Source organism: Octopus bimaculoides, chromosome 13, assembly GCF_046866305.1.
Source record: "Octopus bimaculoides isolate indiv1 chromosome 13, ASM4686630v1, whole genome shotgun sequence".
NCBI classification, from domain to species: Eukaryota; Metazoa; Mollusca; class Cephalopoda; order Octopoda; family Octopodidae; genus Octopus; species Octopus bimaculoides.
The window spans coordinates 13,539,881-13,554,713 of record NC_142940.1 but is presented as its reverse complement, the minus strand read 5'-3'; the positions used below and the strand labels follow the sequence as shown (position 1 = coordinate 13,554,713).

At 35.7% G+C, this 14,833-nt stretch overlaps 1 protein-coding gene across 1 annotated transcript in view; it reads right to left on the bottom strand.

The window, feature by feature from the left end:
* LOC106873667 (uncharacterized) overlaps nucleotides 1-14,833 on the bottom strand; it is a 673,033-nt gene that overhangs the window by 98,043 nt on the left and 560,157 nt on the right. Inside the window, exon 4 of the mRNA XM_089362059.1 lies at nucleotides 4,859-4,939. Coding sequence (XP_089218185.1) covers nucleotides 4,859-4,939 — 81 coding nt within the window. The remainder of the gene's footprint in view (nucleotides 1-4,858; nucleotides 4,940-14,833) is intronic.

Sequence of the window (14,833 nt, the reverse complement as noted above, 5' to 3'; positions counted from 1 at the left end):
GGAGAGACATGCAAAGGAAGACCGAGAAAGATAAGGGGGGAAAAAAAGGAAAGAAAAATATAGAAAGAGAACGTTTTGTAGATGTGGAATAAAGTTTGCTGAAATGTTTCGGCGCCATATGCAAGACCAACTTCTAAAAGTCGTTATACATTGTTATGTCTGGCGTTCCGCCGATGGAATGAGTATATATATATATATATATATAGATAGATAGATATACAAACACACACACACATATATAGTGTTTGTGTATCCTTTTAGTAGAAATATGAGTTACTTTAGTTTATCGCAGGAAATATGAGGTTGATATTTAGCAAACATGCATACAAGTAGCAGAGCATGCTTCAGTAGATGTTTTATAAATGTGGATGTCTGTTGAGAGGAAAAGAGATATAAAGAAAGAGAGAGGGGGAGAGAGAGAATCGGAGAGTGGGGGAATGAGTATTTTGCGTAGTAAAGTGAGGAAAAATATGTAAGAAAGAGGAGATTTTTGATAGACAGTGAAGAAATGGAGAAGCTGGTACATGTAAAATCTTAGGAAGTAGAAATAATATACTGATATGAATCCAGGGCGGGAGAGCCAGGATGTGTGTGTGTGTGTGTGTGTGTGTTTGTGTGTTTATGTGTGTGTACATATATATATGAGGAAAGGAAGGCGTATGAAGAAATGAAGAGAGAAGCAATGAGGGTGCAGTAGACAGAAATAGAGAGGTTATAATGAAATAATATATGTTAATTTATACGGTATATATATGATGCAAAAGATGATGAAATTGCTTCTAAAATATAGATGGAGAAACACACACACACACACACACACACGCATTTCAGCAATATCTGTTTGTATATCTACGAACACAATGTCTACCATTTCTTACGTATTTTAAAACATTTGTTCTGATCAGGGGATATGCTGTTTTAACGAGTCCAGTCTCTGCTGTCGTTTCGAGGATATTGTTTTAATAATATATACATGCATTATTGTCGTTGATGTATTCTTTACTTAACCACTAATCATTCCCGATTGAACAAAAAAGTGATTGAAATATTTCAATGTATCCCTTATTTTTATAAGGCAACAATGCGTGATTTAATAGAGAACAGGTCGAATGCCTACCTAGACACTTCTACCTGTACGTTTCCCTAGTTTAAATTTTCTCATTTTTCACTAATACAGAACTAGATAGATTCTCTTCTATAATAAAGGCACTTTTATTAGAATGTCTTCAACATCAACAGGATAGTTTTGTATGTATATATTTAGTTATGTACATCTCGAGGTATACACGTACATACAGATGCATGTATATTTGTATGCCTGTACATATATACCCATTTAAGTATGCATTCATATACTTAAGTATGTGCACATGGACACATACTAGCAAGCATAACTGTCATTGCATATAGGGATCTGTTGTGTTTGACTTAGGTATATGTACACACAAATATGTTGGCTTGATTATCCGTGTGTAAACGCACTTGTTACTTGCTAAACTTCATGAATGCATTATATATTTTGACATTGCTTTTGATGGCAAGTATCTGTAATCTCCTGATTAGCCATGTTGTTTCTGGGCTTCTAAAACCCTGCTTGATTATTTGTATGTGTATAAGTATTTTTGCATGCATATATGTATCTATGCTTAAGTACTTATATGTGTTTGCATTCGGCTTGCGTATATAAGACCCCGTGTGTATGCTGGAATGTATATAACGATCGGTCTTTATAATTCCTTGTATCATATGACATTATATCTATCTATCTATATATATATATATATATATATATATATATATATATATATATACGAATATATGTGCGTGTGATGGCGCGTGCGTAATAATATATGTATGGAGCAGAATAATATATTTGTATATTAGTATACGGTTATTATTCTATTGAATAGAACATGCATGTTTTTATAAGAACGATGGGCTGTATTTGTGTTTGCTAAAATATGGTTTACTAGGAACGAAAATATTTTGTGTGAATATATTTATGCACACACACACATATATATATATACCCACATATATCTATCTATCTATCCATCTATATAGACATATACTATGTATATATATATATATATCAAAGAGAGAGTTGGATAATATTGCGCATTATTGAACCATGGACAGAATCTCGCATATTAGCTGTTGTTCTGTCTCACCATGCCATTAACCCACTGGTTTATTGGGTCTCCCACTTCTAGGTTCAGTAAAAAATGAGATATTTAAATCTAACACAGCATCAGATCATTATTGAGAATAGATTTGAATACATATCCCATTTTAAAGCCCAGTGGTTACCGATGATGTTGAATTGTTCTTCTTTTCGGGTTATGGCTACTGTTGCTTAGTGAGTGGGATTGACTCAGTGCACAGCCTTTCCTCACTTTGAAAATAAAATCTTCTTGCACAGGCACTGCACGATAACAACATGTTAAGCTTCGTGCAATGGCCATACTCGATAACGAGGGGGCAGCCATCATCATATACATACGTACATATGCCTATCAGTATATATACAGAAAAAATATGTATAACGAGGATGTCTGTCTGTCTGTCTGCCTGTTTGTCTATCTCACGAGAGTGGGTATGGTGAACATTCTTAAATAATTTCTTTTCTTTTAAATACATACATTAATAAATAAACAAAATACACTAAGAAAGTTAATGTCAGACAACCTATAGGTATTTCTATTTAAAGTGTCAGACATATTTGATTTTAATGAAACAACATACTTGTCGTATTTTGCTAAACATCTGCAATGATTTTACTCGTTTATATTACATCTGTCTGTGTAGTTTATAATTGTGCATACGTGTTTTGTCTGAGTATTTCTTGCCCTCTGCTTTCCTCTACACGATACCTGCATTTTCAATCAAAACTGCTCTGCCTTTTTTCTGCTCCCGTTAATATTTTGCCTATTTGTATAAACGACCAATCGAAACGACATAGATTGATTATGGTTACACATATTCTTTGGTTTATGGACGTCCATTGTATGTTTGTCATACTTTGGTGGACACCGGTTTCGAAGAAACAGTACTGATTTTAATGCGCCAGCAAATGCCCCCCCCCCCCACACACACACACACTGGGCCAAAAGTCACGCACCAAAACATTTGTCATTTATATTAGACTACTTTGTTCATAATATACGAGTACGTGTATAATAATGGTTATATTATCTGTCATACAATTTCGCCCACCCTGTATGCATATATATATATATATATATATACGTACACAGACATATATATGTATGTGTGTGTGTGTGAATATGCGTGTGCATGAATATATGTGTGACTGTATATATATATATATATACATATATATACACACATATATATAAACACGCACATGTACTCATAAGTGTTGGTAAAATGGTATTTGTTTCACCGTATAAAACAATTACATACAAACGGAAAAGCACAAGAAATATAATTTAATACGGAGATACTTTAAAAGATAAGCCAAAACACTCCCCCCACCAAAATCCAAAACAAAAGAGTAACAATAGTTAATAGGCTAGAGAATTCCACAGAACTTGCCAAATTAGTTTGCAGACGAATCTGAGAAGATTTGTAATTAGCAACGAACAACATAAAATCTCTTGAAAGTACCGCAATATTTTTGAAGTGGTACTTGTCGAAAATTGGTGCTCTAATGCCAAACATTGATAAATAGACGAACGAAATTTGGAACAACATTTGCCGCTAGATTCCATAATGCATCCTACATTGCAGTAAAAGACATTACTTTGCTTTATTTGAAGAATCGCATAATCTAAATATCATCAACGTTGCTTACTTTTCAAAATTAATTTTTAATTTAAATAATCCTTTCTACTATAGGCACAAGGCTTGAAATTTTGGGGGAGGTGATTAGTCGATTACATCGACTCCAGTACTCGACTGGTACTCATGTTATCGACTCCGAAATGATGGTAGCCAAAGTCAACCACGGCGGAATTTGAACTCAGAAGATAAGGACGGACGAAATACCGCTATGCATTGTGCCAGACTCACTAACGATTCTGCCAGCTCACCGCCTTCATTGATAATATTAATAATAATTCATTCTACTGTGAAGGCGCATGACTCAGTGGCTAGAGAGTCGAGCTTACGATGGTGAGGCGGTGAGTGTTTATTGAGCGAAAACACCTAAAGCTCCACGAGGCTCCGGCAGGGGATGGTGGCGAACTTTGCTGTACTCTTCTACCACAACGTTCTCTCACTCTTACTTCCTGTTTCTGGTGTGCCTGTAATTCAAAGGGTCAGCCTTGTCACACTGTGTCAAGCTGAATATCTCTGAGAATTACGTTAAGGGTACACGTGTCTGTGGAGTGCTCAGCCATTTACACGTTAATTTCACGAGCAGGCTGTTCCGTTGATCGGATCAACTGGAACCCTCGACGTCGTAAGCGACGGAGTGCCAACAACAACAACTGACTTCGAAGTTTCGGCCAGCTGACCTTCATCAGACAGCCAGGTATAAAAGAATTACACACACCCACACAAGCATACATATACACGTGTGTGTATATGTTTCGTATTGTTGATCAACTAATACGAGAAAACAAAACATTTACTGTGTTAAGGTAAATCTATTCTACTACACGTAAGTTTGTGTGTTGTTGTATGGATGCGGTTGTGTTTATGTGTATGAATGTATGTATATAGGCATCTAAAGCGAATGAGAGACGGGATGAGGAAAAGAGCAAATCAACAGAAATTAGTTCTGCAATAATTGCCAACGACATCGGCTCACATGTTATTAGACTCAATAGAACAAGTCTGGCATTAGAGGTATAAGATGTTCAAGACAATAAATAAATCAAAATCCACTTACCTCGTACGAGTGAGTGAAGTTGTGTGTCGCCTGTAATTGTGCTACAGAGCTTTCGGAAATCCTCTGTATTGTGACAAAAACCTGTAAACAAAATGACAAAATAATAGACGTTAAAAACCAATAGGAGATATACAAGAAGAGATAAAATTCAGTAAGTAATTACGTTTGAATGTGTATTGTTTACTATTCGTTGTCGCCTGTTGTATATACATTAAGAAAGGGGTGGTGGGGAAGACATATGTAAGTGAAACATAAACTTGCAAACGGAAACATGTCTATATATATATAGAGAGAGAGAGAGCGAGATCGAGATCGAGATCTCGAGATCGAGATCGAGATCTCGAGATCGAGAGAGAGAGATATATATATATATAGAGAGAGAGATCGAGAGATATAGAGAGAGAGAGATCGAGAGAGAGAGAGAGAGAGAGAGAGATCGAGTTGGTTCCAACTCGATTTGAAGACAGGACGTCACTTGATTATTCTCTAAAATATGAGCCACGCAGTTATTCCTCCCAGTATTCCTAAGGATCAATGCTTGTTTATACGGGTTGTGTTAATGACGGGTACCTCTCGTAGCAGGTGTTCAGCGAGCTTTATTACCCACGAAAATATAAGCCGTCATTCGATCACCGAATAGTTTTATTGCGTCTTTTGCTTTAATCGGTGAAGGTCAGTCGGAAAAATGCAGCACGTTATAAAGATATGAATAAACACGTTACAAAACCAGCAATGCATATGCTGTACAAATTTTTAAATGATGATAGACATTACATGTTTCGGCCGTCAGTGACTATGCCAGCAAACCTACCATGCCTCCCCAAAATACAACTTGTCAAAGGGCGGATAACCTCAGTAGAGTAAAACGGCACTCCAACAGCTGTGAGTGGAAGACACTTAGTCATTATTTAGACATCTCTCTGAGAGGAGTAAGCCAAAGTTTGTGTGTTCATACATACATTATATATATATATAAATATACAATTTTATTCGTTTCATTCAGAGGACCTCTGTCGTATCAAAGTAATTGGTTTCAAGTTTTGGCACAAGGCCAGCAACTTCGGTGGAAAGAGTAAGTCGATTACATCGATCCCAGTGTTTAACTGGTACTTAATTTATTGAAATCGATGTGATGGAAAACAAAATCGATCTCGGTGGAGATTGAACTCAGAACACCTAGATGGAAGAAAAGCTGGTAAGCATTTAGCCCGGCGTGGTAATGATTCTGCCAGCTCGCTGCCTTTATCAGTCTAAGTAATTAAGTAGGTAATTGTCCACCTCAGTATGTTTAAAGTTACTGCAACCACGAATGTGATTTGAACTTATGGCTCAGGCATTTTTAATGTAATACAGTAAGGTATTAGTTTGTCATTTGGTTCTATGCATTTAAGAATCTCCAGTAGTTCTGTGAGTGTGAGTGTATTGACAAATATATAGCTAGATAGATGCTCGTGTGTGTGTGTGTGTGTGTGTGTGTGTGTGTGTGTGTGTGTGTATTTGAGTTCACAACATTTTTGAGAATTTTGCGTCAGAATGTGTAAGATATTTAGTCGTAAAATTTATTATGGTATTTTGGAAAAACGAAGTAGTTATCTGTCGTGGTTCGTGCCATGTCTGCGACAATTTTGTCATGTGGAAACTGACGTCAGAAAGGGTTAACATAACGTTTTATTCTCATTTTACAGTTCAAACCTCAGCAGTTGTTGTTTCTCTCCTCATAATATCAGTCACCACCAACACCACTTCACACCTCACTCCCCCTCTTTTACCCCTTCTATCCTTTCGCATCTCACATCTCTATAATTTTCTCTGTACCCGAAACATTCCATGCATTATGCTGTCAACCCCTTCAACATTTACTAAATCCCTTCCCACGACCAAGAATCAGCCAACTCTCTTTTCCTCTCTCTCTCTCTTTTTATTTTACCCAAAATACCACAGCGACCACCACCCCCACTGCCACCGCTATCATAATCACTGCCACGAACTCTCCTACCACAACCACCGCTCCCTCCAATACTACCAACATTATTTCTGCCATTTTGAATATTTGGTAGCATTTCCACATACCGAATGCTTTGGAATATTTTCCTCAAGAATAACTCTAACATCATTTAGAATTATGACCAGATTCATCATCCGCATTCACCATCAAACAATTCTGGCTTCCAGAAAGATGGCTATACCTCTAAAACTAGCCTTGTTATTCTGTGAAGTAAAAAAGCCGTATGCCTTTAATGAGTCTTCAAGAAATAGCAGCTAAATTTCTCTAAATATCACTAGATAGTACCAAAAAAATGACAAAACATAGTGGTGAATATAATCCTAGACATAGGAAAGTACAGGATGACCTGAACCACCACGACCACAACCACTGCTAACCAATGAAGGAGGGAGGCCCTACTTTGCGAGACTTTCAAAAAGAGCAGTGTATTGCCTCCAAATCACATACGACTTTCCAAAAGCTGAAAGAACAGCGGTGATTACAACCCGAGATATTGCAAAAGACGAGATGATCAATTTAGGGATGATTTTGGTCACGCGTGTATTGAATGAAGAATGACTTGAAGATAAACGGGAGCAGAAACAATTACATGGATCTTCCATATGCTAAAAATAGCAGCTAATCTCTTTCATATCATACTCTAATATATCAAAAGAAATCGAGCTAGTTTTATAATGTAGTTGCAAATATAAATGCTGAGAGTGACACTCAAGCCTTTCAACGATATCTAACCTAGACACAAGGCCAGCAATTCTGAAAGGAGTTGTTTAGTAAATACCATCGTATCTAAAACTGAATTGCAAACATCGAAAGGATAAAACACAAAGTTGACCTCGGTGGAATTTAAATTTAACGTTTGGGAACAAGTAGTACAGGACAGCATACCTGTCGCTCTAACGATGTTCTTACGATTATATCAAGCTAAAATCTTGGAAATAACACCAATAAGCTGTTGATGCTACTATTACTTCTATTAATAATAATTTTGGCACAAAGCCAGCAATTTCGTGGAAGGGAGATGGTTGATGACATCAACTCCAGTGCTCAAATGGTTTGTATTTTATCGACCCCTGAAGGATGAAAAGCAAAGTCGACCCCCAACGGAATTTGAACTTAGAACATGAAGACCGACAAAACGCCGCTAAGCATTTTGCTCCGCGCGGTAACGATTCTATTAGTACGACGTCTTACTAATGCTAGTAGTAGTAGTAGTAGTAATAGTAGTAGTAATAGTAGTAGTAGTAGTAGTAGTAGTAGTAATATCAACAGCAGCAACAGTAGTAGTAGTGTATTATTATTATCATTAGTAGTAGTAGGAGGAGGAGGATTGTTAGTAGTAGTAATATTGTACTTGAATGGAATACTTTAAATTATCGAACGCGAAAATATCTTTGCATCTTTAATTTACATTTTCTACTTTTTATTATTTTTACATCCTGCATGTTAAATTTCTTTCATCTAAATGATTACACCCCCACCCATCCACGCATACACACATGTATGTATGCATGTATGTACGTATGTATGTATGTATACATGCATCAATACTCAATCAATGCTAAATGTATAGAAGGCAATATAACACAAGCATATATATATATATATGCATGTACAGGAATCATGTCCTCATGGCAAGGACTTCTGTATCTTTAGTATTTCTTGTTTAATAAAGAATGTCGAATGTCTTGTCATATTTTAATATTTTTTTCGCTTTTGCTTTGGAAAGTTGTGTATTCTGTAAATATCATATATATTTATTTAAGTCTTACCTACTTCATAAGATTTATTTTTAACGTAATTTATAGATGTATATGATTTCCAAAAATTATTTTTTTTTATCCTTTTATTTTTTATTAGTTATATTTATTCAATAATTGATTTTTTTTTCTCCATTACACACACACACACACACACACACATACATACATACATATATAAAGCAATTCAGGCTATTTTGGTTTGAAGATGTCACGAAACATCTATGATAGATTACCTAAATCAATAGACATCCAAAGCTAACGGCATCTTATACTGAGAGCCAGAGTTATCGATTATGTAACATTTAAACTTGACATGAAAAAGAACGGAAGTATTCCATGCTGACAAAAAATTGGAATGGAGCAGTTGGAGACAGAGAGAGAAAGAGGGTGTATATGTGTAGAAAGAGTAACAGATCAGGGAGAGAAATTAGTTGGGAGATTGGAGGAAACAGCGATAGGCAGGAAGAACGTAGTTGGGGATATATGCATGTTGGTATAGAAATACCAGCACTGATAGGTAGATAGATAGATAGATAGATATGTAGATAGATAGATAGATAGATATGTAGATAGATAGATATGTAGATAGATAGATAGATATGTAGATAGACAGATAGGAAGGTATGTAGATAGATAGGTAAGTATGTAGGTAGGTAGGTAGGTAGGTAGATAGATAGATAGACAGATAGTCACAAAATTCCATAAGCTGAAAGAATGCAGAAAATACTGGAGTGCAAGGAATTCATCTTTATGCATACAATTGGTTGAAAGAATCAAGAGAAAAACGTGCGCTGAGGGAGAGGAGGGGAGATAGAAAATGAGTTTGTATATTTGTATTAAATTGTTATTGTTCACGAGTGCATATATTGCCTAAAAGTTTCTGGAGTATGAGTAACTATAATGCTAGAAAGATAGCTAAAGTTGTTTTTTGTGTATCTTCACTTAAACAAACACGCACACAAGTACAGACGTACAAACAGACACTATGATACAAATATATACAATGGTATACACATGCACTGCACAGGTTCTCACTCACTCACACATACACACGCATGCGCGAGCAAGGATGAGTGATCATTTATCAAAGATACCATAATAATTTTCCTTATTGACGATGAAAATAGTTGTATGGACACCACTACAAATAGTTTCCTCTCCAGCCTTTTCGTTCTAAGTTTGAACTTGCAATGTCATTTAATCCATTTTCTCTGCTAACAAAGGACAATGACACTGTACTTAAAGTAGCTTTTTAGTGATCCATAGTTCGTAAGCTCTTATACCAAGAGCCAAAATCCATTGAAAGATATCAGTACTGTCCGGAAATAAGGATTTTGCCGCTAAAGACCATACACAAATGCATTGAATAGTTACGCATCCTTAGTAAGTGGTTTTGCTGAGCAAATAAGTAATTAGAATTAAATATTCGATACGAATTAGATTCTACCTACTAAATCGTTATAACAGATTGCTATGATTTGCACGAGTATAAACCTTCCGAAATCTAGTAACGACAATTTTAATGTTAACGTAATGAAGGTGAAACCTTCTTTGAAAAATTCGTCTCTCTTTTCAGAAGCTTTCGATCTCAGTGCTTTGCACGTGTACTAACGTAACGATAGTGAAACCTTCTTTGAAAGAATTTCTCCCCTCTCAGACGCTTTCTCTTTCTCTTTCTCTCTCTCTCTCTCTCTCCTCTCAGTTTCATTGATAACTACTTTGAAGGAACAGGACCGAACGATTAATGTGCTGATACCATGAGCATAACGTCGAAGGATCCATTTCTATATAGAATGAAATGAGGTTTCCTTGAGCAAGTCTCTTTATTTCACGTTGCCCTCGTATCTTTGTATTCTCAATTGTAAATGTGAAACTGTCTGGTAATCGCACAGCCATTTATTCTCGATTTTCTGATACGGCAAACAACGGGATGGACAGGATGTGGTCCATGTTTTACCCGTGACAACGAAAGGAACCTAAACAAATTAGAAAAAACACGGTACATATTACCAGGTCATACTCGCTTATGAGCGGCAACTATAGCTGGATTATCAATTTCAGAACAGATGACGTCGAAGGTGTGAAAAAGCAAAGAATGTTCAGATCGTGGCGCCCGCTAATCAACAGGAATAATGCTTAAATGTACGTATCCAATAACACATTGCATCACTGCATTTAGTTATTACAATGCAACCAGAAATGTTAATAGTATGCAAATGTGCAGAAGAAATGCCTGTTATTCATTATCGTTTGCAATATCATTCTTGAGCTGCAGTCTTTCGATGTAGATCAGGTGATATAAGCACTTCTGGTGAGCTGATAATAACTAGCAAATGAAGCCGAGTTATTATTTAATCTCATCTACTGAAAGAATGTGTCGTTTATAACTGCATCGTTATATGCACATCCAGCATAGAAAAATATCAAACGAACTTCAACAAAACGATGACTCAGAAAAGAAATTTGTTCCTCACTTTTTCTTTTGCCTTTGCCCTCTGTCTCTCTCTCTCTCTCTCGTGTGTGTGTGCATATGCATACAAACACACACAAACATACATGAATGTGTGTGTGTGTGTGCTATCATATATATATATATATATATATATACATACCCCCATACACATACATAAATATATATATATATACTGACATACATATATAATTGTATATATATATATATATATATACACATATACGTCTCTCTCTCTCTCTCTCTCTCTCTCTCTCTCTATATATATATATATATATATATATATATATATATATATATATAATACATATGTATAAATCCGTATATATATATATATATATATATATTGTACCGAAGTTTTAACACATATCTAATTTTACTATTAAACGTGTCAGTTAAACTAACGAAATACTCAGCTGTTAGAATACTCTATGCCAGTCATCAACATTTGCCAAATTTCCTTTTCTTTTGCGCATCTAAAACATCTCTGAGTTAGTTAATCTGATCCATTTCAATATCGTATTTTATTATATTTGTTTCGTAGTGGATCACCTGAGTAGTTTTGACTTGGCAATACACACACAAACACGCATTGAAACAAAAACAGACACACTGCGATACACACACATATACACACCTCAATTATTCTGTTCCTTTCACTCATTCTCTCTCTCTTTCTCTGTATATAAATGTGTAAGTATATATGTATTCACATATCTATCTATCTATACATACATACATAAATATATATATACATTTATATATATATATATATATATATATATATATATACACATATATTTACGCACATTATATATATATATATATACAAACGCAAGCGTGCACATACATATATAGCGTAGTGAACGTCTATATTTTGTTTTTAGTCGATATTTTAAATATACGTTATCCACCGAAAAAGAAAAGCAAAAAAAAAAAATGGGGAAGAAATAGATCAAATTCGCAAAATGCAGTACTTTTTTCCCCGCCACTTCCACAAAGAAGTTAGGCCATAATGATGTTAAGAAAGAAAAATAAAAAAGTCAGAAACGGAGTGGGGCGGGAGGAAAAACTGAAATAAATGAGCAAAACTAAAAATGTATTCCTCTTAGAGTATGACTGTTTTTTTTGTTTTGACTTTTTTTTAGTGGTCGTGATGGGAGGGATGGAACTCCATATATTTTATGTTTTATTACTCTACAATTTTCATGGACGTTATGGGCCATAATAGAAATGGCAATTTAATACATACACACATATATATATGTATGCATGTATGTGTGTATACCTCAGTACAATCACATATTCATATCATATAAAGGTACACACACGTACATACAAACGCACAGATAAATCTCATACAAATATATATATATATATGCGTATATGGTCATATCTATCTATCTATATATATATATATACATACAATTAATATATGTGTGTACGTGAATATATATATAGATGTATATATGCAAATATATATAGGTTCTGTTCCAGCTAATATTTTGCTATCTACAACACTAAAACAAAATGTGAAATAAAAATAAGGTATTATCAACAGCGAAAGAGGAAAAATGTAGCGGAAATAATAAAAAAATACGAAGAAATCATATACTTTAGTGGTGCAATTAGTGTTGTTATAAACCTCATTAGTTTACTAATTGCTAACCAAGGAGACTTTTGCCTCTCTCCCTGGGGTCCAATTGTACCAAAAATAATACAAATAGATAAATAAATGCAAAAATAGAAAATTATGGAAAATTAAAACATAAAAATCCTATAAAATATCGCATGAGCTTGAATGTTATCGCATACATACATTATTTATGATACGATTCTAGAAAATGATATCCAAATTGCTTTTTAATATATTCTTGTATTTTAGTTACGGCTTGTTGTGGTGGTGTTGTTGCAGCTCGTGGTGGAGGTGAACAGAGTGGAGGAATTTGCTGCATTATTGGCAGTGGATGGTGTAGTGAGTGACAGTAGGGAACAACGAGAACATGGCGGTGAGATTGTGATAGTTGTAATGTCATTGCTCGATTGCCGCGATTTGTTGAAGCATCTCAGAGAAAAATCCTTTGCAGTATTTGCTTTGCCTACTCTGCAGTCTGAGTTCATACACGCTCTAGGAAAACTTTGTTTCACCTTTCTATTCAGTGTAGATAAATAAGCTACCAATCCAGGACGATGAAATGGTGGAATTGATAAATCAGACGCGTTACCGTGCAGTGTCTCTTGCGGGTTTTCTTCTTTTTCCGTACGGACGGTAACACCTGTAAGATCATTAGCGTGTCATCGTATCGGCCATTTCCCTATCCTTTAAAAATCACTGATGTTGCAGAAAGAGGTGTCGTAATCGTGTCGTGTCCCTTAGTAATACGCTTCATTTCATGTTGCTCTTCCATACTTAACTGGAAATGAGAAGAAGTCTGTTATACTTCCGATGTCAGGATGGATGAAAGCGACACAGGAACAATAAATCGTCTACATCTTGTTCGCGACAACATTGGCACCCACATCACTTAGTGAAAGAATCATACATGCTAATTAATAGGTTATACTTGCTTGAGGTACATCTAGCTTGGTATTTTCTATCTCAGAATCGGCGATGTCGAAATGAGTCAAAGAAAGAAAGAAAGACTGTCATAAGCCAAAGGTTGGGAGAACCGAGAGGTAGACTATCCCTTGCGCACGGGAGGAATTAGCATGAATGGATGATTGTTGTATCCAGATGCATGTCCATCGTCTCAGGAAACATACGGAGGTCAGAAGACTAAAGCTCGTGTTCATTTATTATTGTCGTTACAGTTGTGGATAATAGAGCTCTGGTTGCGGTGCTTAGTTATATCTGTTTACGTTTTTGGTTCAGGTCAAGTATTGTTGAAGTCAATGTAATCATTCATGAATATTGGTGCTGAGACTGATAGACTTTATATCAGTAAATTACTTGAGTAGTTTTGCCTGTCGACATGTGAAGCGTGTGTGTTGTCGCTCCGATGTGTAAGACGGTTCCAGAATCAATGGTCTAGATCAGTATTCCGCAACCGGCATGCCGCGGCACACTGGTGTGCCACAAGACGGTGCTAGGCGTGCTGCAGTGTAACCTGAATGTAGAGTTTTTTTTCCCTATACTTTTAGTAATATATTTAGTTCAGGTGTGTCGCCGAATTTTGAAAAGTATATAAGTGTATCGCACGTGAAGGACTGGTCTAGATATACTATGTCTATTAAATGCTAGCTTTGACAACCATTTCTAACAAGAAGTTCATTCTGTCTGCTGGTTCCTCTCATTGATGAGGTGTGACAGTATGGCTATTTTGCTTTATCTATGCTGTTCAGTCTGTTTGTGTATGTATTTCATGTTGTTCTGATTAAGTAGCAATCAGTCAGAGCACACGAGGAAATTACACAACTAAATGGCTCCTGTTGTGAACTGTTGAGATATAGGTGTTCAAGGACAAGTTTATGCTTAGCCCATACAATGGGTTTAACTTCAACCCAGCAACTTTTCACATAGTTTATGTCGCTGAGAAACTTTAATGCTGTGATAGTAGTAGTGGTTACATAGTCTCGCCAATGAAGATAGCGACTACAATGATGATGACGAAATATATTAGTGTAGGGAATATTAATGATGTTAAAGGTTATAGAATATGGCTATCTAGATTTGGGAAAGTGTGTTGGGTTATTTGTATGTGTGTGGGATTATGTGACTAATTTTCATTCCGCGCTGCGTA